The sequence below is a fragment of the Seriola aureovittata genome, chromosome 20 (assembly GCF_021018895.1).
Source record: "Seriola aureovittata isolate HTS-2021-v1 ecotype China chromosome 20, ASM2101889v1, whole genome shotgun sequence".
Lineage (NCBI taxonomy): Eukaryota > Metazoa > Chordata > Actinopteri > Carangiformes > Carangidae > Seriola > Seriola aureovittata.
Genome location: NC_079383.1, coordinates 19945212 through 19969548, shown reverse-complemented (window position 1 = coordinate 19969548; position 24337 = coordinate 19945212). Strand labels below are relative to the sequence as shown.

The window sequence follows — 24337 nt, the reverse complement described above, 5'->3', positions numbered from 1 at the left end:
CCCTCCCTCTCTCTCCGGGCTTGTTCAATCTCTTTTTCTCTCTGTCAGAGGAGCGTTAACCATCACACCACTGAAGGCTCTTTAAGTGCAGCTTTGATATAAACGACAGTAGTTGTCGCAGTAAACACCTCACTCACCCGCCTTGTCAGGACTCAAAATCCTCAGATAACACACGGCACCATCAACCCACATGCAGCATGAGATCCTGGTGACCCTGAGGCAGTTTTATAGGCTGACGCTGTGAACCTGGAGGTGAGGTCTCCTCCCCCGTGGGAGGAAACATTTCATGTCACACAGCTGATATCAAAGCGAATATCAGGAGACATCAGCAGTGAAGAGTAACAGAGTATTTTATTTTGAAACTTATCTCTTTCACTCAACTACACTCAAGAGACACATATTGTACTTTTGACTCCACTACGTTTCTATTAAGTACTCTTACTTTGAAACAGCTTTTAGCCAGTGGAGTGGAGTTTCTTTTATTTTGAAAATGTGACAGAACATACACTGTGTTCCAGTCACAGCCAACTCTTACTGCCTACATCTCTAACTTCCTCTGCACTGACAGACTGCACAGACCTATAAACCTGCAGAGGAGCTATGACACACTTTATATAAAACTAGAAAAACTGATTCTGGATCAGAAGAAAAACAAAAATCATGTATTTGACAAAAAAAAGGAAAAAAAGGAATCTGTGTCTTGCTTTCTTTCTATAAGATGTTTGGATTCAGCTAAGTCTATTTCTACATCCTTCTCTCAGACCTTTGTTCTCTGAGTGTTATAGATTTCACAGCTGCCGTCTGATTCATTTTGAATGCTCATGAAGAAATGATCAAAGCGTTGTGGGAAAATATTGACATGATATTTTTGTTTAATGTGTTCAAGCACAGAAAAGCACCAACATCATTTCATTGGTAACAACAAGTGAACAGATGTTTTTTCTTTAAAACGTAAAGACAAATGAAACAGTGTTTCCTGATCTGACCTCCAGTCAGTATCTTGTTACACATCCTGGCTCCACATTGTTACAGACATACAACAAATCAGTGAACACAGAAACTGCATAAGGTGTAAAGACTCAAACTCCTTTATCCTTCACTGTCAGGTAGTGAAATACAACCTTGACTTCTGCACGAGAATTGGTGTAACATCTGTATGTGCCCTGGTCTTCAAACTCCACCCCTGTCAGCTGGAGTGAGCCGTTTCCTCTGGAGAGCTGGTCCTTGAACAGCGACGTCCTGCCTCTGTAGCGCGGCTCCTGGAAACTGAGCTGGTCTTTGTTCCTGTAGTAGGCGTGGACATGGATGTAGTCTGGGGTCATATGAAACCAGTGTACGAGCGGATCAGAGCTGCCGTGGTAGGTGCACGGTAAGACGCAGGTCTCGTTGGCAACACAGGTCACAACGTCTGAAATACATCAGGTACAAGCAACACAACTTTACTGAGAGGGTCTGCCCCTGTGTTAAATGTACAGCATATGTTGCATTTAGGGAACATTTCAACAATCACAATTTTAAGGTTAGCGAAAATAATAGCCAATTGTGTCCAAATGAGTATTAAAGAAGCTGCTAGCATAAGCAGCTTTGAACATCATTTCTATCCTGACAGGAATAAGATCTGACAGGCAGTGAACGCCTCACTCACCTCCTCTGGAAACACTGAACATCCACAGGAAGGTCAGGGACCAAACGGTAAACTTGACCCCAGTCATCGTCTTGTTGAAGTTACTGTGGAGCAAAGAGAGAAAAAGAAATCTTTATTCTGCTCAACAAAAGATTTTTAAACAAAGGTTGTCTTTGCTTTATTTCGTGCACGGATTGTTCAGAAAATCCCTGAACAAGTGAATTGTTGTCTGTGTTTAAATTCACTGAGCGGTGCATGACACCTGCCGTGCAGCTGGTGGACACTATTTAATCTAACGACAGAATAAATAAAGCAAAGTTCAGTGTCTGGTTCAGGTTGTTGTCAGAGGAGCGTTAACCGTCGGGACACCACTGACGGCTCTTTAAGTGCAGCTTAGATATAAACGACTGGCAGTAAACACCTCACCTGCCTTGTCAGGAGTCACGGCACCGTCAACCCACATGCAGCATGAGATCCCGGTGACCCTGAGGCAGTTATATAGGCTGATGCTGTGAAGCTGGAGTTGGGGTCTCCTCCCCCGTGGGAGGAAACGTTTCATGTCACACAGCTGATATCAAAGCGAATATCAGGGGACATCAGGAGTGAACAGTAACAGAGTACAGTTACTCGATTACTCTACTTCAGTATGTTTTTTGATCATGTGTTCTATACTTGAGTATTTTATTTTGAAACTCTTTTACTCAACTACACTCGAGAGACAAATATTGTACTTTTGACTGCACTACGTTTCTATGAAGTACTCTTACTTTGAAATAACTTTGAGCCAGTGGAATGGATTTTTTCCTTTATTTTGAAAATGTGACAGAACATACACTGTGTTCCAATCACAACCAACTCCCACTCAAATCCTCCTGTTGTGCTCGCTGCGTGTTTGAACAGCTCCTGTTTGACCTCGGCAGTGTCCTAACGATGGCTGTGTTGGCTGGAGATGACACAGAAGAGTCTGGTAACTCCAAGCTTTCGAAATAAAGAAAGATTCCCTCTGTTTCACATGTTTGCTGTGTCAATTCGCCGTCTGCCACTTCTTCCTGTTGCTCACCAGGTATCCATTTTCATACAGGTAAACAATGTGGTCATCACAGTGATAGTTCTTAATACAAGAAGAAGAAGAAAACTAAACAACAAAGGTGTTTTTATACATTTGCACAAATCAGTGGACAGTTGTAGCAATTGTTACTAATTAATTTGGAAAAGAGGATGTGGTTTAAACTGCCCCCACAGCCATGTGACTGTACGCTTGATGACAGGAATAAAAGTTCACTGAGGAAGTCCAGTCAGCATCTCATGTCTCTCACGGTGGCTCCTGATGTTTTCCACCACAAAGAAAGATTTTACGTTCTCCACAACACATGAATGTGGAGTAACATCAAAACATTCAGTCTCTGGTGAAGAAGGTCATCAGTCTCTCCTGCTTGTTTTCCATATGAATGAATGAATGATTGTCTCCTTGCCCGCAGTCTTTCAACAGAGTCAGCATATGTGACTGGGGCAGAGGGGTGAAGGTCAGGTTTCCACCTTTCCGACGAGATGTTGATTCATTGACGTGTTGTTTGTGTCCCACTGCCCTGCAAAGCAAATAAGATAAAGTTCATGATTCCTTCATTTGATTTTATATTTTATCCTCCTCCCATTAAGTGAGTTTCCTCTTTTCATGAAATGTGTGTTATTTGAAACTCTACTTCTGCTTCTTTTTAGATGATACAGTTCATTTTAAACTAGATTTCAACTGAAGGGAAAAAATTTAATCAATTGCAAATGCCAAATATAAAATGCCGTGCTCTAGAAAATGATTTTGGGAAATGTAAAAACTGGTTATATCGTCATGACAGCAATACTATCCTTTGTTAACTTATACACTGCTGCTCATACAGAGCAAGATTGACTTATATTTGTGTTTTAAATGATTCTCATGTTGTTTTCTTGTTGACCTGAAATGTTCTGAGTCCAAAAAAATAACAACATCAATACAAACAACAAGTTATCTACAAAGTGTAAGCAGAATATTATTTTACCTTTATTTTTCATACAGTGCAGTACCAGGACAAGAACAACTACTGCTGCTACGACGGCCAAAATAATTATACCCACCACACCTCTACCACTGGTTAATTTCCCTGAAACAGAGAGACAGTTACTCAAACTGTTCCATGATGGTATTTTCTGATGTTTGATTGCAGATAATAACAGCTCATATTCTTATAGACTAATAATTCCTCACTTAAAGCTGCCTCACCTGGATTCTCTATCCTCAGAAAGCTGTTGGTCGTCAGTGTCTCCTCAGCATCACTCAGTTCACAGGTGTATGTTCCCTCATGATGTGGAGATAAGTCCTGCAGCATGAGGCTGCCTGACTCTGACACACCCTTCACCTGCTGCCTCCACCCCTCTGAGACTGAGGAGGGGACGTCAGCTCTGGTCTGGGTCAGGATGATCTGACTGTGGTTGAATCTCCAGGTGAGACTGAAGCCTGTGAGGGAGGTGTTTGAGGCTTTGCAGGGGATCATTGCTTCATAGTGTGACCCACTGATATTAGCTGAAATGATATAATACATCAATATGAAAAAGTAAATTATACTTTTTCCAGATTCAGATGAGAATCACACTCTGATATTTGTCCTCTAAATTATGAAATAATCATTACAGCTCCACTAATTTCAACTATTTTAATACTGTTTTAATGGTTTAATGTAACAGTGCATTATATTTTATAAGTTCATTATATGGTTTCAATGGAAAACCTGATTCTGTATAGTCAAATAGTCGAGTAAAATTTATATTAGTAGAGTAGAAGAGTAAAGGAGCATGAAATGAGTAAAGATTAACTTCAGTAAAGTACTTGAGTAAAAGTACTTGGTTACTTGCCTGATTTAAACAAAGTGTTTCTCTTCCTGTTTCTGCGAGTGCTGACGGTGCAGCTGTAGCCCAGATCAGAATCTGAAAGTATCAGATAACTCCTGATGTTGTAGAGCAGCTGTTCAGTCTTCTGTTTGGTGGTTTTGTGCTGGAGATTCAAGCTGGGTGGAGGGCTGGTGGACCAGGTGAGCTCAGGCTCAGGGTAGATCCCCTCTGAGCTGCAGGTGATCCTGTTTTCTACCTGCTGGAGGTCGACTTGATCAACTGGAGCTGCAAAGAAAAAGAGGATGTTGATGCTGTTCATTTTTAATTAACCAATTTGACAACAAAGTTAATGGATCTGTGTGTTTGTCATACCGTCCACTTTCAGGTTGATAAATGTCTCCTTGTTTCCTCTGATGACGCTGGTGTGACACTTGTATCTGCCCTGGTCCTGAACCTTGACCCCTGTCAGCTGGAGGGAGGCGTTTCCTCTGGAGATCTGGTCCTTGAACAGTGACGTTCTGTCTCTGAAGCGCTGGTCCTGGTGTGCGAGCTGGTCTTGGTTGTGGTAGAACGAGTGGACATGAAGGTCTCCTGCAGTCACCTGAATCCAGTGTATGACCACATCAGTGCCGCCCTGGAAGCTGCACGGTAAGATGCAGCTCTCCATGAAAACACAGGACACCTCAGAGTCTGCAACATCAGGTACAGAGACATCTATCAAAGTTCAGTTCAGGGGAAATGGCAGCTGAATCCAAGTGACCTTCATTTTTTAGCAAAGGTTTTTTGACCTTTGACCCTTCATTTACAAGCAATGCAAACTGCATACATGCAGCAAAAGTATTTTACCTTTCAACCACCAAGGAGCTCACATGGGCCGACCCGAGTGAAAAGACAGTGAACACATGACTCACCTGCCTGTACAGGAATCATAACCCACAGAGAAATCCCTAACATCAGACACACGACAGAGCAGAACGCCATTGTCCTCCTGTTCGTCCGGCTGCTTTTCCAGCATGAGTGTCAAGAAAAGGGAACTGATTTCTGCTGATTTAATTAAGAACTCTTTCACTTTAGGTCAGTGTCATTATAAGACATGCAATAGATTGATAACAGATGATATTAATACACATCCTCTTGTAAAAACTAAGCCCATAGGTCGTTTAAGCAGCAGGTCACTGTGACCAATAGTTACATTACAGGAAGTAAGCATTCAATTCCCATGTAAAACCAGCAGTTTATATCGTAACCATGACAACAAAGAGTGTCTAGTTGAGGAAGTACATTCATAATATTTCTGGGACCCTAGATCACAAAAAATTGCCATAAAGGTTTATCCAACCTGAATACTACTTTTTGTCTAAGCACTCGTAGTTTTAAAGGTTAAATAAAAGGTCAAATAAAGATGGAATCATATCCAGTGACCTTTAGTCACTGGATCTCGACCAGATATTTGAAAGTTTGGAGAGACGAGTGACACAAGGAAGACTCTGGGGACACGTTCAAGGTCGTGTACTCTATATGTTTTATACAATAATAAACAATAACAAGGAAAGTGAACGGAACAAATTCTCCACCATAGTTTAATGTTGCTAGTAAAGAGCATAGCTCTGATAGATTATAAGGTCAGGCAATATATAATCCTGCGGTATAACCAACAGAAGGCTGCAGTTTCAGGACCATACATGTTTGTGTATTATTATTAATAATATATAATTGTATTATATGGCTCACGGATAAAAATAATAAAGTAATTAGTTCGCTACTGTTGTTATATTCATAAAAGCTGTCACACAGATACTTCAAGTGTCAACCATCTTCTTACAGAAATGCCTGAACTTCCTTTTTTGCCTCTGGTTCTGCAGGAACACCCTCCCCCATAGGGGCGCTACTTCAGGAGACACTGTGCTTCGTATCGAAGGGTTCAGGCTAGAGGACTTGTTTGGAGGACTTAATGAAACTCATATGTTATCATGAATTACAATGAAAAGTGGATCAAATTCATACACATAATATATATTTTTATGAAATCTTTATATTGACAAAAAACTGTTTCACACTTTTCTAACTGAAGGAAAGAAAAAGGCAGAATCTCTGCACAGTGTGAGCACTGAGTTTATTATAGGCACAACACACATCTTTATATTAAAGCCACACACCGTGACAACAAATGCATAAATCTGCAACACCTGAGATAAATCTTATATAAATACAGGAAGCAGTTACTACATCAGCAATGGGACATCCTGCTGTATATTCTGGGCAAGGCTTGGCTAGGCTGCGTGTGTTTTTGCATGTGTGTGTGAGGGTCCTCTGGCTCTTCCTCTGCTGAACCCCACCCAGAGCACAGTCAACCAGCATATGAACAGCAGCACCTCTCTGCACGGCTTCACACAACCATTTACAGGTAAACGTCTGCAGAATTTTATTTTAGTCTCAGAGATTCATGAAAAACTAAAACTAGAGCGTGATGGGTATTTTTATTCCCTGAGCAGGACACGATGAAGCTGTTGGTCTGGCTCAGTATTCTCCTCTGCCTCTTTGCCTGTCATTTCATAGGTGAGTTCTTCGTTTTAAAGTCTTCTAATCTTACTGCAGTTTTAAATACTGTTGCTGTTTAGTTTATTTAAGACATAAGACATAAGTTTGATATATGTATATGTACAGATGTTTATCAAAATACCTGTGAACCATGTATGATTCTCCCAGATGTGACAGGGCTGCATTTGTTTTTGGTGCACAAAGAGGACTCTGTGTGAAGATGAATTCCTTCTGCTTCAGCATTTGTGTGTGTGTGTGTGTGTGTGTGTGTGTGTGTGTGTGTGCTCGAAGGGTCAGCAATAATATTTGAGGAGGGAGCAGGTATCCTGCAGTCCTCTGGGAGAAAGCTCAGTTTTCCGGACCTGAATCCTGTCTTTGTAAATGGAAAGCCATGGAATGCTTGGGAATGTTAACTTTTTTTTTTCTCCTCTGTCATCTTCTTCACAGAGGCCAGAGTCATCCCAGAAGGAGGTACTGTGTATAAATAACATCGTTTTATTTCAGTCACATCATATTTTAGAACAAAACCAAAATGCTGTTATATCATTTTAATAATTTGCTTCATCAGTCTCCTGTTTAAAACACTCTGTAAAAACTGCATACAGTAACATTTAGCTTTGTTCTGCAAAAATAAATAAATAAATGAATAAAAAAAAAAAATAATAAAATAACATTTAGATACACCATAACTGCATTGTTTCGTTAATTCGGGATACATATATACCTTTTGTAAAATATTTTAACTTTGTACCGTATTTTAGCAAACTGATTTAAAGAGTTATTATTTTCAGTAGAATAGTGCATAATATTTTAAAAACAACCTTTTACCAGGGCATCTGTTCTATGCGGATTTGTACTGATGCTTTAATATATTTTGTTTATTATTGTGTTTTACTGGCAAAAATAAGATCAATAAGAAAAAATTACATTTAAGTATTGTGTCTGTATGTTTTTTTAAATAAATGTTTTTTCTTATTTGTGATTTTGAACGATATTATAAAAACCGACGATAAAGGCTGAAATAGACACAGCAGACCACAATGCTTTGCATTCACAACATATGTTGCATACTTTGAATTGCAGAGAGGAAAAACTCTCTTTTCACAGCTCTTCTCTAAAGGTTGTGTAAACACATTCTGGGGAAAGTACAACAGGCCAACTGAACTTATTAAACCTGCACAGCTGCTTCAGAGAATGCAGGAGCTGTCTAAATTAATTGCAACACATCATCATTAAACAGCTAATGGAATGTGATAGGTTATATAACAGTGAGTGTACTAGTGTCTGAGTGTGGATAGTGTGGATTTGTCCTTTAATTTATCTGCTGTGCTTCCTTGACCTGCTGTGTCTGTGTGTGTGTGTGTGTGTGTGTGTGTGTGTGCGTGCGTGCGTGCGTGCGTGCGTGCGTGCGTGCGTGTGTTTTAGTACCATACGATGAACCACCAGCTGTTCCCTACTGGCCTTACTCCACCTCTGACTTCTGGAACTACATCGAATACTTCAAATCTATCGGCGCCTACAACCACATCAACGAGATGGCCCGGGCCTTCTTCGCCCACCAGCCCATCGGAGACACCCTGGGATACGAGACCAATGCGGGACACGAACACTGAGAGGGGTGGAAGGAGCCAAGAGGGGAAGAAATGGTAGAAAGGGAGCTATTATAAAGGAATGCTTTTCTTAGGTGAAGGAAAATGATAGCATAAACAAAACTTACTTTTTTTTCTAAATATAACACTGTGTGTATTTTTATAGCACACATGTAGAATTCAGAGGTAGAGAAAGTAGATCTTCTTTAGGATTGTGTATCCTCATGTAATATGCCACAAATAAACATGTTTCAAATATAATGAGGTCTATAAAATTGTTGAATATTTTTTCAAATCTTCTTTAAAATTTCTTTTTCCTCAACTTTTTTCTTCCTTTTCTTCTCTCATAAAAAGTGTATTAAGGACTAATTTATCAAAATTAGCAGAAAATAAATGTTCTATGTTAATTCATAATATCTTGGTCATACAGAATTCACTTAGATGGAACCACGCTATTACGCTCTTTGTACACTTTGGATATAAAATAACAATTACTTTGATCGTTAAGGTATTATTGCATTATTTATCTACTGGTAACACCACGCTTTACTTGATAACAGAAATCATGAGCAACTGATAGAGGTGATTCAACTAACAGGAGGAATTCATATGGCAACGCAAGAGGTTAATATAGATATTATTACTGTAATATCCTTATTACATAACCACTGTATGCAGTGTCACTGTAGGTGAAGAACGGACCAATTGCAACGCGCTAGTAGTGTCAGCCGGGCCCATTTTAGTGTTGCACACAGTTGTTTTGTTTACGAATACCGAGAAGCTAGCTTAGCTAGCCATAAATTCGAAGCTACAACATATTTTTTAAACAACTGGTGCTGAATTTTCGCTGAAATAAAATGAAACCTGCAGTGGATGAGATGTTTCCTGAAGGAGCTGGCCCCTACGTGGATCTGGACGAGGTTAGTCGAGTTGAAATAACATTTATTCAAACGCTGGCTAATGCTAGCTAGCTCGATAACATTAATACTTAATATTCTAGGAAAAACGATATCGTTAAACTACAAAAAGCCTTAAAATATTCAATTATACTAGACTTTTAGCCATTCTTGGAGCATATGCAGACGTTTAAGGACGCTTTACATTATTATTAAATGTTAATTAATGTTTCTTTTAGCTACAAGGAAACATCGTTTGTATCCATTCCTTTCTTATAAAAGACAACTGCTTTCATTATTCTCAGCCCAAGTGATTTCCCCAGGACAGGTTCTTTCATTACTTTAGTCTTAACTAGATTAAAGAAAAGGTGAAACATGAACTGACAGCCTCAGGATGTATTTAAACAATTCAATGTTTAAGGTTTGGTCGCTCAAAAAATGCTTAGACTGCCTCTTCATCTTCCTTTGTGTCACAGTTGACAATGATATGGCTAAATTAATTTAGTGTCAGATACAGTGGAGCTGTCATGTGTGTAAAAAAAATCTATATCTATTCTAAAAATCCATATTTGGATATTCTAAATGAGAAATAACTGTTCCCATTTCTTTTAATGATTTTACCCTAATTGATTATTTTAATGCTGCAGGTAACAACTATTTACATTGATTACATTGAAAATCTTACTCTCATATAAGACAAAGAAGTGCAGCAAATCTGTTTATTTCAGAAGCTGGAACCAGCAAATATTGACTGAAATGATTAATCGATCAAAATATTGCCAATTGATTTCCTCTCAGGTGACTGATCATTGCAGCTCGCGATTGTATATCCCTTATTACTTGTATTCAATATGAGGCAGTATGTGTGTGTGTGCTTTGCTCATGCCTTATAACTGGTTGTGCTGTTGCATGTTAACAGGCAGGAGGCAGCAGTGGCCTGCTAATGGACCTGGCAGCCAATGAAAAAGCAGTTCACTCTGATTTCTTTAATGGTAAGTCACAGTGTTTCTCTGATGCTCAAAGCATCTTTTCTACATAATCACCTATTTTTTTTCTAATGTGGACACACTTTTATAAAATATTATTAGCACTTCAGTTGCCTGTTTGTTAATTATGTCAGCAGAGCTTTATACAGTTCAGCAGAAGGTAAACATACATCTCTTATTTAAATAAAAATCTTGCTTAATCTGGTTCATTAATCCAGTTTATGGACATAAATTCCTTGATTTGCATCACGACTGAAACTAAAACGATCAAACAGAAGCAATTAAATACTCCTTTGTCTCTCTGATGGTCACATCTGATAGAGAAAAATAGATACCCTCTAGTGTGTAGTTACAAGTGTTGGATAACAACTAAAGCAAATGATTATGATTTAATTCCATCGGTCCCTGTGCTTTGTCAGTTTGTCACCCACAAATTGTAACCAGACACGAGGGATTTTACACAGGAATGCTTGTATTGTACAGAACCATGAGCTCATGTAAATTAAAAACCAAGTTCCCTTGAGTGAGCTTTCCCTTAATGACACACCTTTAATTAAAACCTGGTTCACACACAAACACACACACACACACACAAACACATACACATAGATTTCTTTTAGAGAAAGTTGATCATTGGTTTTTGTAAAGCTTAACCTTTAACGTCAAACTTCAACTGAACTGAACTGAAAGTTAAAATGAAGCTGAACATTTCAAACACATGTATGAAGTAAGAAAGCAGCATCATCAAGTCACTACCCTACTAAGGTTTCTTATGGAGCATATTAACTTCAATACCTTCAAAGTATTCCAGTATTGTTTCAGTAGTATGAAAGGGTAACAGGGACAAACCAGAAGACAGACAAACCACATGGAAACTGGAGCTTTAGTGTAAGCACATTGTGCAGTTTTTTTGCTTCAACCACATTGTCTTCTCAAATTAACCCTCAAAAATCCGGTCTCTCCCCTGTAAACACAGGTTTATGTGCTAGAACACGTAAACACATACAGAAAGGACGCACAAAAACACTAAGCTAATCTGTTTTCCGTCTCGCAGCGTTGGCTGCAGGCAAAAACAATTTTGGCTCAGCAGCACATGACCTAGAAAGAAAAGAGCTGATTGTTAAAAAGAGGGGAATGAAAGAAAGAAAAAAGAAACGGAGGGAGGAAAAGAGTAGAGAAGAGGAGGATGGTAAAGTGAGTTTTATAGCTGCTGTAAGACTGAAACTCAGCAGGATACCTCGCCAGTCAGCTGCTTTAAAACACACACACACCTTTAAATCACTTGGGTTGTTAACACTGCTAAAACTGACATTTAGTAAATTCTCATGTGTGGCATGTCCTAACCCAGTCACACCCAGTGTCAAGTAAAGTTATCAAATCTTATTAGGTTTGCTTTTCGATATTTGTAAATAGTAAAAGGATTAAAAACAAAAAGAAACTAGAAACTCACGTTTAATCATCTTTTTTTTTGGCTCAGTGGCTCAGAAGGCACAACCTGTACCTACAGCCTGAAAATGAGACGATAATAATTTATTCTTAAACATTCAATGAACACTTGTAGCATTCTGTGCTTCACAAGATTCTTATTACCCTATTTTGCTGATCTGGAAACGGATCCAAAATAGAACCTACTGTAAGAACCCATCCTTATTAATTTACTACAGAGATCAGAGGCACAGCGCTCTGTAACGGGACTCTACAGCCTTCTGTATCTACTATTGACAATTTACATCAGGATGACCCTTGATTACCTTTGCCAGCATCTGGTTTCGAGGGTAGGAAACACTTCCAGAGAGAACTCATCACTGAAACCTTTTCTCTCGTAATACATACGCACACATTTGCGTATCTTGTCACGCTGGTACTGTGTCGAGGACCCCAACTATTTCAATCCCAATTCCCAGAAAATGATAATCCTAGTCGGGCCGGTGAGGTACAGGATAAGGCCGTTTTACTGTCTTCTAAAAGCGGCAGAGGCTTTGCTCTTTGTCGCTGAGAGTTCAGTGAGTCATTGTAAAGTGTTCTGTCTGTGTTTATAGAACTGGGGTGATAATGCAAAGCCATTGTTTGATTTCAAAGAGGTTTTGCCCTTCATTGTGGCTCCTGTAGGCGTGACAGGGATATGACAATATGATGTTAAATGATGTTAAAAAGGTCAACTCAACGTGAGTGTGAAACACTGGACCATGTTATGAAGGTAATACTCCCATTCTCTGGCGCTAGAGCGGCTTGTGTACTGTGTTAAAACTTGCAAAGGGTTGTGGGTAGCCAAAGGGCAAGCTGTTTGACTTATAGGCTGCCCTTTATTAGACAAAATGTAGGAATGTCCTGTTCCTGGAGACCACAGACACATGAGTAAGCAATTTCAAGTCTTGTGTTGGCAAAATCGGTCTCTGTGTCTGGCCACTCTTGAAAATATATGAAATTTATGTGAACATGGCCGACATAAATAACAGCTATATAGCCTATAAAAGCTGCTTCAAGCAACTTCTAACCTTTTAAATCTGTCTGGAAAACCCTCAAAGAATATTTCAGCATATTTTACATCAGTTAATTCATGGTGAATATGTCCTGTAAAAAAAAAAAAAGAATGCTTCCACGAAACTTTCAGCAGACGGCTCCAAAAGGTCAGTTTTTCATTTTATTTGAGACAGGGATGACAATGCTTAAAATAGGATGTGACTTGAGGGAGAGTCTAGAGCTCAGTCAGGCATCGATTATTTACCCGGTCACCACAAATAGATCTCTCAGGGTGAGAAAAGACGTCACAACTAGCGACCAAACAAAACAAATAAAGAAAGGAAAGATTCTGGTCTTATAATTGCAACAGTCCAGAAACGCTGGTCAAAGATTTTTCTCTCGCAATTGATGTTACAATCAAACACACTTCCACATACATCATGTAAATATGACGGTTAGGGTTTGGCAGCCATTTTTCATCGTGGCATTTTGGAAGGTGGCGCCCATTGGCAAACATTTTACATTACATCGACGGCACCCATGCACCCACTGGCTGCATCATTTCTTTCCCAAGACCACAACACGTGGCGGCGGGCAGCCAAATGTGGATTTAAGACTGAGAACCCTTGCAAGTGTCAAGGCACATTAAAAAGCCTGTAGCTACTGTATGTGACAGATGTAGCGACTAGGGCTTCAATTAATCGAAAGATAATCGAAATTGCAACATGGCCAAGTGTAATAATAAAAAATAATAGCAATGTAGGATTTTGTTTTTGCATGTCGTGCAGCACGAGTAGAGACCGAGGAAAACTAGAGGTGAAAGGTTCTCACCTGCTGTTCAGGCTTTAATTGATCACCAGACGAGATCACCTGAAAGCCTGCAGCTAATGATTATTTTTATTATCAATCCACTCGTCCTTGCCTTGTCCTTGTCTCTTTTGTAAATTGTTTGAGGGTAAGTTGTTGTGTGTGATTACTGTATTTATTTACTGATGGCTGTGCAACAAATTGCCCCTCTGGGTTAATAAGGGTTACCTTGAATCGCCATTATTTTATCGATTAATTGATCAATCCTTTGGCCCATAAAATGTCAGGATGAATAGAAAAAATATCCCTTACACATTTGACCTTTTCTAGTTGTTTTGTTCAAAACCCAAAGATATTAGTTTAATTTCCTAGAATACAAATACAACAAGCTGCAAACAGTGAATTTGGAGCAGTAAAGGGGCTGAAAAGAAATCTGAAATTGTTATACGAATAGAAATCAGCTTACAGGTTATTTATTGTTTTCTAATCTTTTTTTAATTAGTATTATTATCATTTGTTTGTCTAATGATGTGTAGGATTTTCTCAGTTGGAGTCCTCGGGAACCTCGTCGTAATTTAAAGGAGAAATGCGAACGACACATCGGCAGCTCCCATATGTTTGGCCGCGTTTAAAAGCACAAACAAACAAAAGTTAAAAAGGCAGATAAAAGTGCCCACCCGACCCTACAGCATCTGTTGTGAGAAGTTTAAGCCGGTCTGAAGTCAGCAGCAAGAGTAAAAAAAAAACCTCATAATATAATAGGATAATTAGCTGAGAATGTGGGAGTTTTGGGAAACAGCTGGACTAATTCTAACCCTGTGCTCTTCCTCTCTGTCTCTCTTCTGTCTGCAGACTTTGAGGATCTTTTCGATGACGATGACCTGCAGTGACGCCAATGCCCGAACGCCAGTGTGATCATGTACATAGAAAAAGAAATTTGTGAAAATTGGCTTATTTTCTTTTATTTGTACAGCCCCTCCCCCCTCCTTTACATGTCACTCACCATCATACTGAAATAAAGCCTTTTTTCGCTGTCACGGTGAACCAGGTGTCTGAATTCTGAGAGTCCTTCACATTCCAGCTGTAGAGAAAATTATGAGTATGGTTTTGGCGTCGTCGTGTTTGAATCTGCTCCCCCGGCTGGATTGTAGGTTTGCGGGCTCTGCGAAACACCTGTTAGCAAACGTAATTACATACAAGATACAGTGTTAACATGACCACTAAATGTTCAGTTGGGGCACGATGGGACAGGAAAGGGGCTGACAAAAATGTGGAAATGCTAAAAAAATATATATATATATATATATATAGAGAGAGAGAGAGAGAGAGAGAGAGAGAGCAAATGAAGAATTGAGGTGCAGACTCTTGCACAGTATAATGGTTTGTTGTCAAGTCAATATATTGATTCAGTCAGGTGTCACAAATAGGGAAAATGGAAAAAGCTGTGATTTGATTTTCCTTGTAAGATCAGAATCACGTCTCTCACCGTCTTCAAACTGTCACATGAGCTTTGCAGTTTTTTGATTTTCCCTGCGATGTTGCAGATCATAAAGCAGCTGCTCATGTGTGGGTGTAAAAGACCAAGAAAATAAAAGATCTTTGAAAATCTGCAGTAACGTATTTACACCGCACATGCACATTACAGTTGTGTGCATGTTTGCAGATTTACCACAGGAGCAGATCTGCAAACATGCTGCTGTAAACATTTCCCCATTTGGGTTTCAGGCTTTGCACAAGATTTTTTTTGCTGCAGGGATTCAGCCACAAGAGCATTAGTGAAGTGAGGCGCTGGTGTGGGGCGATAAAACCTGGCTCACAGTCGGCGTTCCTGTTCATCCCAGAGGTGTCGGACGGGGTTGAGGTCAGAGCTCTTTGCAGGCCGGACACTCGGCATCGCTCCGTGCTGCAGCGAGTGTGTTCTCATCCAGCTCCTTCTATCATCACAGCAGCTTTCTGGTCTCAGGGAGGACGATGTCGTGTCAGTCATATTGTAGTGACATTTGAATCATTATCCGTCAGTTAAACCTGATCAAACCACGACCACACAGTCCTGATTAAAGAGGATTATCTTGAGTTTTTTTTATTGTTGAATTTAAAAGGAATTGTTCAACATTTTTAGCAGATACTTTTTCTTTTTGCCCAGAATTACCTGACAATTGGATCCACTCTCATATCTGCGCCTGAAATGCTAAGCTACAGTCAGTGACCGGTTAGCTTAGCTTAGCACAAAGACTAATCAGGATGGAGCAGCCTAGCAAACCCCTGACTCTCCAGTGGTTAAATGGCGACTGAAAAATAATTTACGTTTACATTTATGACTCAATACGTTTATTGAGTCATGAATGTTTTATTTTACAAAGAAAGACAATTAATTTAATATTCTTAAACGAACACTGGCATTTTTAAAAATCCAAAAATAAAAGAATAAAGGCGTCCGCTCTCTGAACTATAATAAAAAGTAATATAAAATAAATATAAATAAAAAGCAGCATCAAACTCACATTTGGTGTAAAAAAAAAAAAAAAAAAAAATGAAATCTCAATTTCTTTATAAACTAATAAAACCTCATAAACCGGCCTGGACACAAACCTCATAAGACGACAGTGTCATAATTGAATTACAGGTGTAATCCAGTCACATGTAGTGATGTTGCATCATACATCACAGCTATATGGCTGAGACGCACTAAAATCGCTGCCAATGTACATGTGTGTCTTACAAGGCTGGCATGCCCCAACACAGTTAAAGTGAGGAGGAAACTGTAGATTATCAAATTCCTCATGTGTAGACCAGCTGTCCCTGTGTGTGTGTGTGTGTGTGTGTGTGTGTGTGTGTGTGTGTGTGTGTGTGTGTGTGTTCAGGTTTAGACAGAAGCTGTGGTTTGGCCCTCGCTGAGGTCTGAGAAGTGCTTATGTGGCACCTCAGCCCCCCCCCCCTTCATTATTTCCTCATGTTTTCTTTCTTCTGTTCCTTCTTCTATCTTTGTTTTTCTTGCTCCAGAGTCAGTGTGCCCCCCCCCCAAAAAAAAAACAGATCAGATCCAGGGTCTGACTTCTAGCCTTAAATTTGACTCTGGATTAAAACAATGTTTGTTAAATAAAAAATAATAATAAATCACTTGAGGCAACTTGTTACTCTAATGTGTTTCTCCACGTCTCTATCTCCCCTCCTTCAAACCCTCCCACCCTCTCTCTTTTCCTGTCCTTAATTACGGTGCCTGCGATTGGTCCAAAAGCTCAGAAAGTTGCAGCCAATCAGGCGTCTTGTTGAGGTGGCCCTTGACCCCCTCAGGTGGTCCCTGTGTGCGTTTTCCTGTGTGTGTGTGTTAATGAATACTTGTTGCGTGCGTCGGAGATGACGGGCTCGGTTTAAAACCTTGCGGGGTCCCCTCGTCAGGGCAGTCTGTCAGGAGGGCCGCAGGGACAGGGTGCAGCGGGAATCTCTACAACACCAACACACACACACACACACACATACGAACACACACTTAGTGTTTGAGCCCAGGTGGACGGAGTCATCTGGACTGTCGTTGGGAGTCCACATCTGGATCTGCAGACAGAGACGCCGATAAGATAACCACAGGTAAGACACCAAACAAACAAACAGGTTAGGTCTGCACCTCCGTCTTTACGTTGGTGGATTTAGGTACTTACCCTGGAGACTCAAGTTCAGGTTGAAGTCAAGTTTGGCTGCTGAACAAACACCTGGTTCTGTTTTTCAATGACAAACAAGCCAGTGGGGTGGGTGGGTGGGGTGGTGTGGGGGGTGGGGGGCCTCCGCATTTAGAGTTCCCTTCCAAGCTGCAGGGGTCACTTCACCAGCTCTCCAGGTGAAAACTAGCTCAGCTCTGGGGTCTCAGGTTGTGATTGCAGTGGGAATTTAACACCTTCCACCTTCAGTTCAGGAGCTTTGCAGGAGTGTCTGCGCTGCCGACCGCTCTTGCAGGTAATCGAATGTCTTTTTGAGCTCCTGTTTTGAGAGGATCTATTTCTAAAATGTCATTTTACTACCCTGGTTGGATAAACTGAAACCCTAATTTTGTAGCAATAATCAAAGGAGGTGTGTATTTTTAGTAGAAGCTCTAGCTGCGATATTGTTTTTGGGCAGTATCCAAAAATAAAAGTACAACAACAACCCATTTGTGGCAAAAAAAAAAAAAAAGAAATTTGGCACAAAAGTGACTGAGTGGGAAGTTTAGAGAATTAAGCATGATTTTGAACAGTATGTGTGTGTGTGTGTGTGTGTGTGTGTGTGTGTGTGTGTGTGTTCGCAGGAGACGTGGAGGTGTGAGAAGTCATGGCTGGAAGAAGGAGAACCAGTTTCTCCGGGGTGTTCATCACCGCTGTGCTGGCTGTGATGCTGCTGCCTGGTGAGTACACAGTGGGGGGGGGGGGGGGGGGGGATCACATCACCAAGGTCAGTATACCAGATATCTGTCCCCATCTAGACAGACACTATGATATAATCTGCTGTATATGTCAGGCTCTAAACTGAAATGTGTGTAAAATCAGCGGCAGTGAAAGAAGTGTAATACTGCTGTAAACATGAGCTTATACGAGTAAAGATCTTCTAAAATCACCCCAGTGCGTGTTGCTGTTGTATAAATAAAGGTCATTTTAAGTGTTCTTTATATGGGGAGGAGTTTAATTTAGGACAGCAACTAATGATTATTTTCATTCTTATTATTGTAGTCATTATTTTTTCAATTAACTGATTAATCATGTAGTCTACAGGACGACAGAAAATATTGGAATGTGTCCATCAGAGAGTCCGAACCCCAAAATGTTCCATTTACAATCATAGAAAAACAGAAAAACAGTAAAACTGTTGCCGGTTGACATCGTTCTTCACATGATGATTATTCAGTTATCAAAACTTTAATTTTGCGCTGACTGACTTATCAATCAGTTTGTTTGATAGCGTGTAAAATCTTATTTGTAAAGTGTCAGATAAATGTAATTGAGTAAAAAGTTCCATATGTCTGTCTCCTGTCTGAAATGTGGCGCCACAGAAGTGTGAAATTAACACAAACTAAAGAACAAGTATCTGAAATTTGTACTTATGTGTTGTACTTGTACTGTATCAAACTACTTAGTTGCCAGCACATAAATAAAACAGAGAAGCATCAGTTCAGGTTTTTCTCATTCTAACACAGAATGAATGTAGAATGAATCTTGTCAAATATGAATCATTCAGTTCTTGATTATTATAGAGATGCACTGAAGAAAATGTCAACTATTACTTCTTATTGCAGTATTTTCCTTTTAGTTTTATTTTCATGACTGATGAGCTTATACGTTGAAAAAAAGAAAGAGAAAAAAAAAAGGAGTGTGATTGCGAAAGAGTATGCATGCAGTAATTTCACACCATTCAAAATGACAACTGGTGCAGGATATAATCACGACGTTGATGACGATATTCATGCCACAGTGTGTTCATTATAATCAGTTTTCCATCACCTTTTCAAAGCTACACTGTAAAGACATGAGAGGTCGGGAAACTTGAAAATAACTGCACACACTCAGACTTATTTTTAGATTCAAGGAGACAGTTGATTGACAGAGGATTTTGTGAATTGTTTTAGCCAGTGGTGGAAGAAACATTCATGTAAGTAGAAGTTTATGTTGCAGCTGGATGAGAGCTCACACCTCATTGTTACCCTGCGTCTTTAAGACCTCTTTAGAAATAAATTCTACTCGACTTGAAGCTTCACAATCTCCCTCTCAAGGTCTTGCTTGTTAAGGCTAAGGGTTATTTTCTGCCCTTCACCGGTTCATGGACACGGACTCACTCATCCCTGTATCCTTGCTGAGAGTGGCTGTAACCCATCTGTGCTCGGTGTATATCATAATCCGGCTCCCTAACACGCCCTGCGGTGTTCATATATCATCTATATGGCAGGATGCTCCTCCGCCACCTGTTTGCACTTTGCTTTCGTCGAGGCTCGTCTTTCCCCTTTTAAAACGGGTTTTTTTTTAAATTGAACCGTCCCGATGGTTAAACAGGAAGAAGAAAAAAAGAAGAAAGAAAAAGAGGAGTAGTAGTAAGGGGAGTTTTTCTTTCATCGTTCCCGGTGCTGTAAAAAATGAGTACCCGTCAGCATCACCTCCTCTTCTGCCCTCTTAAAGCACTGCTGTTTCCAGATGTGCCTGCCACTTTTTTACAGGCTCATAAATTTTTTTTTTTTTTTTTTTTTTAAAACAGCGGATACACTGAGGCAGCATCATTTAGCCCCCCCTCCCCCCTCCTCCTCCTCCTCCTCCTCCACATCACTCCATCACCTCAGGTCACCTTCACTTCTCCTTTCTTTCATTCTTTCCTGATTCATACCTTTGCTTGTTACTCTTCTTCTCCGACCTTACACCACACAGTGTACGTCACATCTGTCTGACTACTCCGGAGATTATCAAAGATATTTTTTTCTTTTTTTAAATCAGGAGGATTGATGTTTTTCCCCTCTTCTGCCATGCGCCACGTAACCCTGAATTATCCCCTCTGGATCTTTCTTTTTAAAGCCTCTCATTCTTCCTCCTCTTCCTCTCCTTCTGTAAGGCATTAACACCTTTTCCCTGTGGAGATGAAAGAAACCTGGAGCAGAGCTGAATCCGCTCTTCCCTCAGCCGCATGGGGGTCAAACAGTGCACACACACACACACACACATACACACACACACACACGCACACACACGCACATGCGCACACACACAAACACAGATCTTTGAAAACGCAGCATGGGGTTTGATGTTATGGGCTCACCTATAAAATCTACAAAGAGCCGCAGTCGCATAGCGCCTCAGGCAGAGCCAATTACCTCTGCCCCATTTAATGAATGATATCTGCTTCTAAGTGTTTGAGGTTAAATGTCGTATTATCACATATGTATTCAAGGCACATTTCAAAAGCCAGAATAGATGGAGTAAGCAATTTCCAGGACTTAATCTTGACTTCAGCAACTTCTTGATTTGACGACTGTTTTTGCTTTTCTCTGAACACCTTTGCAGCTTTCTTGTCTGCTGGACCAATCGGGCAAAAGGCCAAAGGAGATGGTAAATATGTGTTTGTTTGTTTTTTTAACCTAAGAATATACTTACACACTGGTGTTTGCTTTTAGAAAGTATACAGTGGCAATTTGCCAGAGGTGAAAGACCATGAAAGTTGTTGATGAATGAGTCCATGAAAGTAGGTTTTGATTAAAGAACAACACCCAAATTCATCACAGCACCTCACCTCGCTCCAGTGCAGCATCAATACTCGACCTGATGATTGATATCTAGTATGATAGGAAGGCTTAATGATATCTAACCTCAAAATATAACAAGTTTGGGTCCTTGAGTAGCTCGTTATAAAGTTTAAAAAGTCCCTGGAAAGTCCTTTAATCTGGCGCACAAGTGAGTTCGAAAACCCCTGGGATCAGCAGTGCCTTCCATTTTTCTTTCCCGCCGTCAGCCGGAGAGAGCGTCCAGGAGAAGGCGGCGGCGGCGGCGTCACACAGGAGGCTGATCCGCAACCGCAGGAACATCAGCTGGTACAAGCAGCACTCTGACTTCTGGAACTGGTACAAGTTCTTCACTGACAACGGCAACCAGGAGGCAGTGAGTAAAAACACACACACACACACATTTAAAAAAATAAAAAATAAAAAAAAATAAATAAAGGATTTGGGTGTCCACACTCTCAGTATCTGAATCAACCCCCCAGTTAAGCCCTCCCCCTCCTCCGCTCTCAGGTTCAGGAGATGGATCGCATCTACCTGGCCTACCTCCAGAACAAGAACCGCGCTGAGGGGCGTCGCTCCTACAAGGCCTACCTGCGCCACCTGGGGGAGATCTACAAGTCCTGCGCCGACTCCGACGACCCCAACTGTGTGGCTTCCTACACCAGCAGGCCCAAGCCCAAACCCGAACCCCCCAAGCCTGCACCAGTCAAAACCTGTGACCCCACCAAGGACCCTTACTGCCTGTATGCCGCTTTGGTCCAGGGGAAGAGTCCCTACCTGCCCCTGGTGCTGCCAGCTGCCACCCCTGCCCCAGCTCCAGTGAAGGCCCCGGCCCCTCTGTACGTCCGCTCTGCTGCCCCAGCAAAGGACCCACAGTCTGGGTATTACTACTACTCTCCATCTTCAACGCCTTTCCTCTCCAAGGTAAACTATCAGGCAGCACATTGAGTCCCGTTTACTGAATTCAGTGAATTGCAAACTGTTTTTATAAGGATATAATATGTTGAAAATAATATTTGGTACACAGCAATAAAACCAACTTTAAAGTGTTTTTCAAGATGGCAGTTAATCAATTGACTGACTGTTACAGTGCCCCCTTGTGGTAAATGTAGAGAAGACACTGTGGCAGTGGACTGAAAACAATAAACTTTATACTATCAGAATAAGTTGGAAGATGCACAGATACACAGTGGCTTTAAACTGCAAGATATATACGATGTACTTTTCGTGCTTCAGGAGCAGAAGGCCGAGCTGCTGCGTATCTGCTCCTCTGAAGACGTCGAGTGTCTTCAGTACCACCTGAGAGCCGCCTATGGGCACCTGCCCTCCGCCGGGTCCCTGCCCTCCTACGCCCACCTCGGCTGCGATCCCAAGAAAGACCCCTCCTGCAAACCCAAACTGGTGCAGAAAGCCCCCTCTGGTCTCTACCTGCAGTACCCCAACTGCGATCCGCTCAGGGATCCCCTCTGCGCCTATACTGCCTCCCTTTCCGTACGTTTTATTTTATTAATATTTAGTCTCCGCTTTCTTATTTTTTCATATGTCTGTTGTTTTTATTTACATTTATGATGCAGCTGTCATGATACAAGGTGTTTTTTTTCTGTCCCTCCAGGCCCCCCGTGCCCCTAACCCCCCTGCCGCTGCTGGCCCGGGATCCTGCAACCCTCTTTATGAAGACGGCTGCAACCCTCTCACCGCCACCAAATTTGCCAACCCCCCAGAGGCGTACAAAAACGAGGAGACGGACGAGGCTGCGGCGATTCGCGTGGCCCCGCCTGCTGCTGAGCACAACAACGATCCCTATGCCATGTTTAGGGATGCTTATGCTAGCGCTCATGCTAACAGACTGTCTGATCCTTATGCTATGTTCCGCCAGGCCAGCGCCCCGACTCCTCCTCCAGCTAGTGATCCGTATGCCATTATCCGCCGATACATGGCCCAAGCTCAAGCTAATGACCCACATGCTCCACGCATGGAGACTGCTCCAGAGTCTGACCCCAATGATCCTTACGCTGCGATCCGCGAGGCAGCGGCCGCCATGCACCGCCGTGGCCCCCCCAACCCCAGGCAGCAGTTCCCTTTTTCCAACCCCAATTATGAGCAGCCAGCCCAGGAGGAGCGCCACCTTCTGGGCCCCCCAGGTAAAACCAAGGAGGGCTATGACTGCTTCATCGGCTACGACCGTGAATGCTTCCCCGTGAAGCCCAACGAGCCTCGCTCCGGAGTTCACCGTCGCATCCCCTACCCCGCCGAGGCCTACGAGCCCCACCTGAACGCCGACGGCACACGAAACGGAGTCCTGGAGCCCACCAACCCTCACTGCGACCCCGAGTACGACCGAGACTGCCGCCTGCGTCGCTTCGAGCCCGAGCAGGCCCGCGTCGAGGCCCAGCCCGAGCATCACGCCGAGGAGGACCACAACCAGGGGGCGGCAGACAGCGAGCGGCAGGAGCAGGAGCAGTACGAGACGGAGCCCTACCAGAGTGGCCAGGAGGAGCCTCACATGTCCTACCAGCCGCTGTCAATGGGAATGCCCAGCCTGCAGGACATACTGAGGCGCTACGGAGACCAGTTCCCTGAGCAGGAGGAACATAGAGCTTACGGAGACGACTACCGCAAGAAATAAACATGCAAAAACACACTCCTGCATGCAGACGGACATGAATACACAGTCCCCCGTGCATTCTTGTAGCTTAGCCCCATGACCGCCTCACGCAGTGCACAACCAGTCCAGACTGGACCAGTTTACGGGACACATGAGAAGTCTATGGACCCAGTGAGCGAGCACATGCACGTACATCCACACACATAGCTTCCAGCCGCAGGAGCGCGCTCAGAGAGCTGAGCGTGTTCCAGAAACCTTTTCACCTCTGTAGCTGCTTCACACCTGTTGCTTTGGCCTATCGCTTTTTTTTTCCAGCTTCCACCTCAAACCTCCTCGATCCGCTCGAATGTGTAATGACCTCCCGACGCTCAGCTTCGCTTCTGTATCTTTGCATCTCACTTTTTTTTTTATTTGTTTGTTGCTTTTTGTCAGTGATGGATTATGTAAAGTTTTTTTTTTTTCATTTTGAATGTTCTAATAAAAAGCTTGTGAAAGCTGTTTTTTCTTTGGGGCGTTTGATTTACTGAATCTTGACTTTTGACTGGACTTGATCATAATGTGTCAACTGAAACAACACGGGACAACCGACAGCAAAACAAAAGCAGCCAACAGCATATTTTCATTAGACCCTCCCTGTCTGATGAACGCCATCATCTTTCAGACTCCTCAGTTTGTATTGCAAGGTTTCTGCTATAAACTTGAAGTCCCCAAGCCCCAGCTTAAATCTATTTTCAATGAAGCTTGGAGCTGAAAATAT

At 41.7% G+C, this 24337-nt stretch overlaps 3 protein-coding genes across 3 annotated transcripts; all 3 read left to right on the top strand.

Annotated features, from left to right (window-relative positions):
• Positions 1-6161: 6161 nt before the first annotated feature.
• Positions 6162-8871, top strand: otos (otospiralin). The gene is made up of 4 exons (XM_056364651.1): positions 6162-6887; positions 6976-7039; positions 7469-7492; positions 8447-8871. Exons 2-4 carry the CDS (start codon positions 6982-6984, stop codon positions 8632-8634), a joined length of 270 nt encoding a protein of 89 aa, XP_056220626.1. The 5' UTR covers positions 6162-6887; positions 6976-6981; the 3' UTR covers positions 8635-8871.
• A 464-nt stretch (positions 8872-9335) lies between these two features.
• On the top strand, positions 9336-14803 carry cops9 (COP9 signalosome subunit 9). The gene is made up of 3 exons (XM_056363722.1): positions 9336-9530; positions 10426-10498; positions 14612-14803. Exons 1-3 carry the CDS (start codon positions 9468-9470, stop codon positions 14647-14649), a joined length of 174 nt encoding a protein of 57 aa, XP_056219697.1. The 5' UTR covers positions 9336-9467; the 3' UTR covers positions 14650-14803.
• A 2821-nt stretch (positions 14804-17624) lies between these two features.
• and1 (actinodin1) lies at positions 17625-24012 on the top strand. The gene is made up of 6 exons (XM_056364573.1): positions 17625-18128; positions 20761-20805; positions 21206-21351; positions 21486-21899; positions 22212-22466; positions 22588-24012. Exons 1-6 carry the CDS (start codon positions 18056-18058, stop codon positions 23599-23601), a joined length of 1947 nt encoding a protein of 648 aa, XP_056220548.1. The 5' UTR covers positions 17625-18055; the 3' UTR covers positions 23602-24012.
• Positions 24013-24337: the final 325 nt, after the last annotated feature.

Coding starts and splice junctions, on each gene's coding strand:
- otos (XM_056364651.1), top strand. CDS start 6,982: ATGAAGCTGTTGGTCTGGCTCAGTATTCTCCTCTGCCTCTTTGCCTGT. Junction 7,040..7,468: donor CTTTGCCTGTCATTTCATAG/GTGAGTTCTTCG, acceptor TCTTCTTCACAG/AGGCCAGAGTCATCCCAGAA. Junction 7,493..8,446: donor CAGAGTCATCCCAGAAGGAG/GTACTGTGTATA, acceptor CGTGTGTTTTAG/TACCATACGATGAACCACCA.
- and1 (XM_056364573.1), top strand. CDS start 18,056: ATGGCTGGAAGAAGGAGAACCAGTTTCTCCGGGGTGTTCATCACCGCT. Junction 18,129..20,760: donor GGCTGTGATGCTGCTGCCTG/GTGAGTACACAG, acceptor ACACCTTTGCAG/CTTTCTTGTCTGCTGGACCA. Junction 22,467..22,587: donor CCTATACTGCCTCCCTTTCC/GTACGTTTTATT, acceptor CTGTCCCTCCAG/GCCCCCCGTGCCCCTAACCC.
- cops9 (XM_056363722.1), top strand. CDS start 9,468: ATGAAACCTGCAGTGGATGAGATGTTTCCTGAAGGAGCTGGCCCCTAC. Junction 9,531..10,425: donor CCTACGTGGATCTGGACGAG/GTTAGTCGAGTT, acceptor GCATGTTAACAG/GCAGGAGGCAGCAGTGGCCT. Junction 10,499..14,611: donor TCACTCTGATTTCTTTAATG/GTAAGTCACAGT, acceptor TTCTGTCTGCAG/ACTTTGAGGATCTTTTCGAT.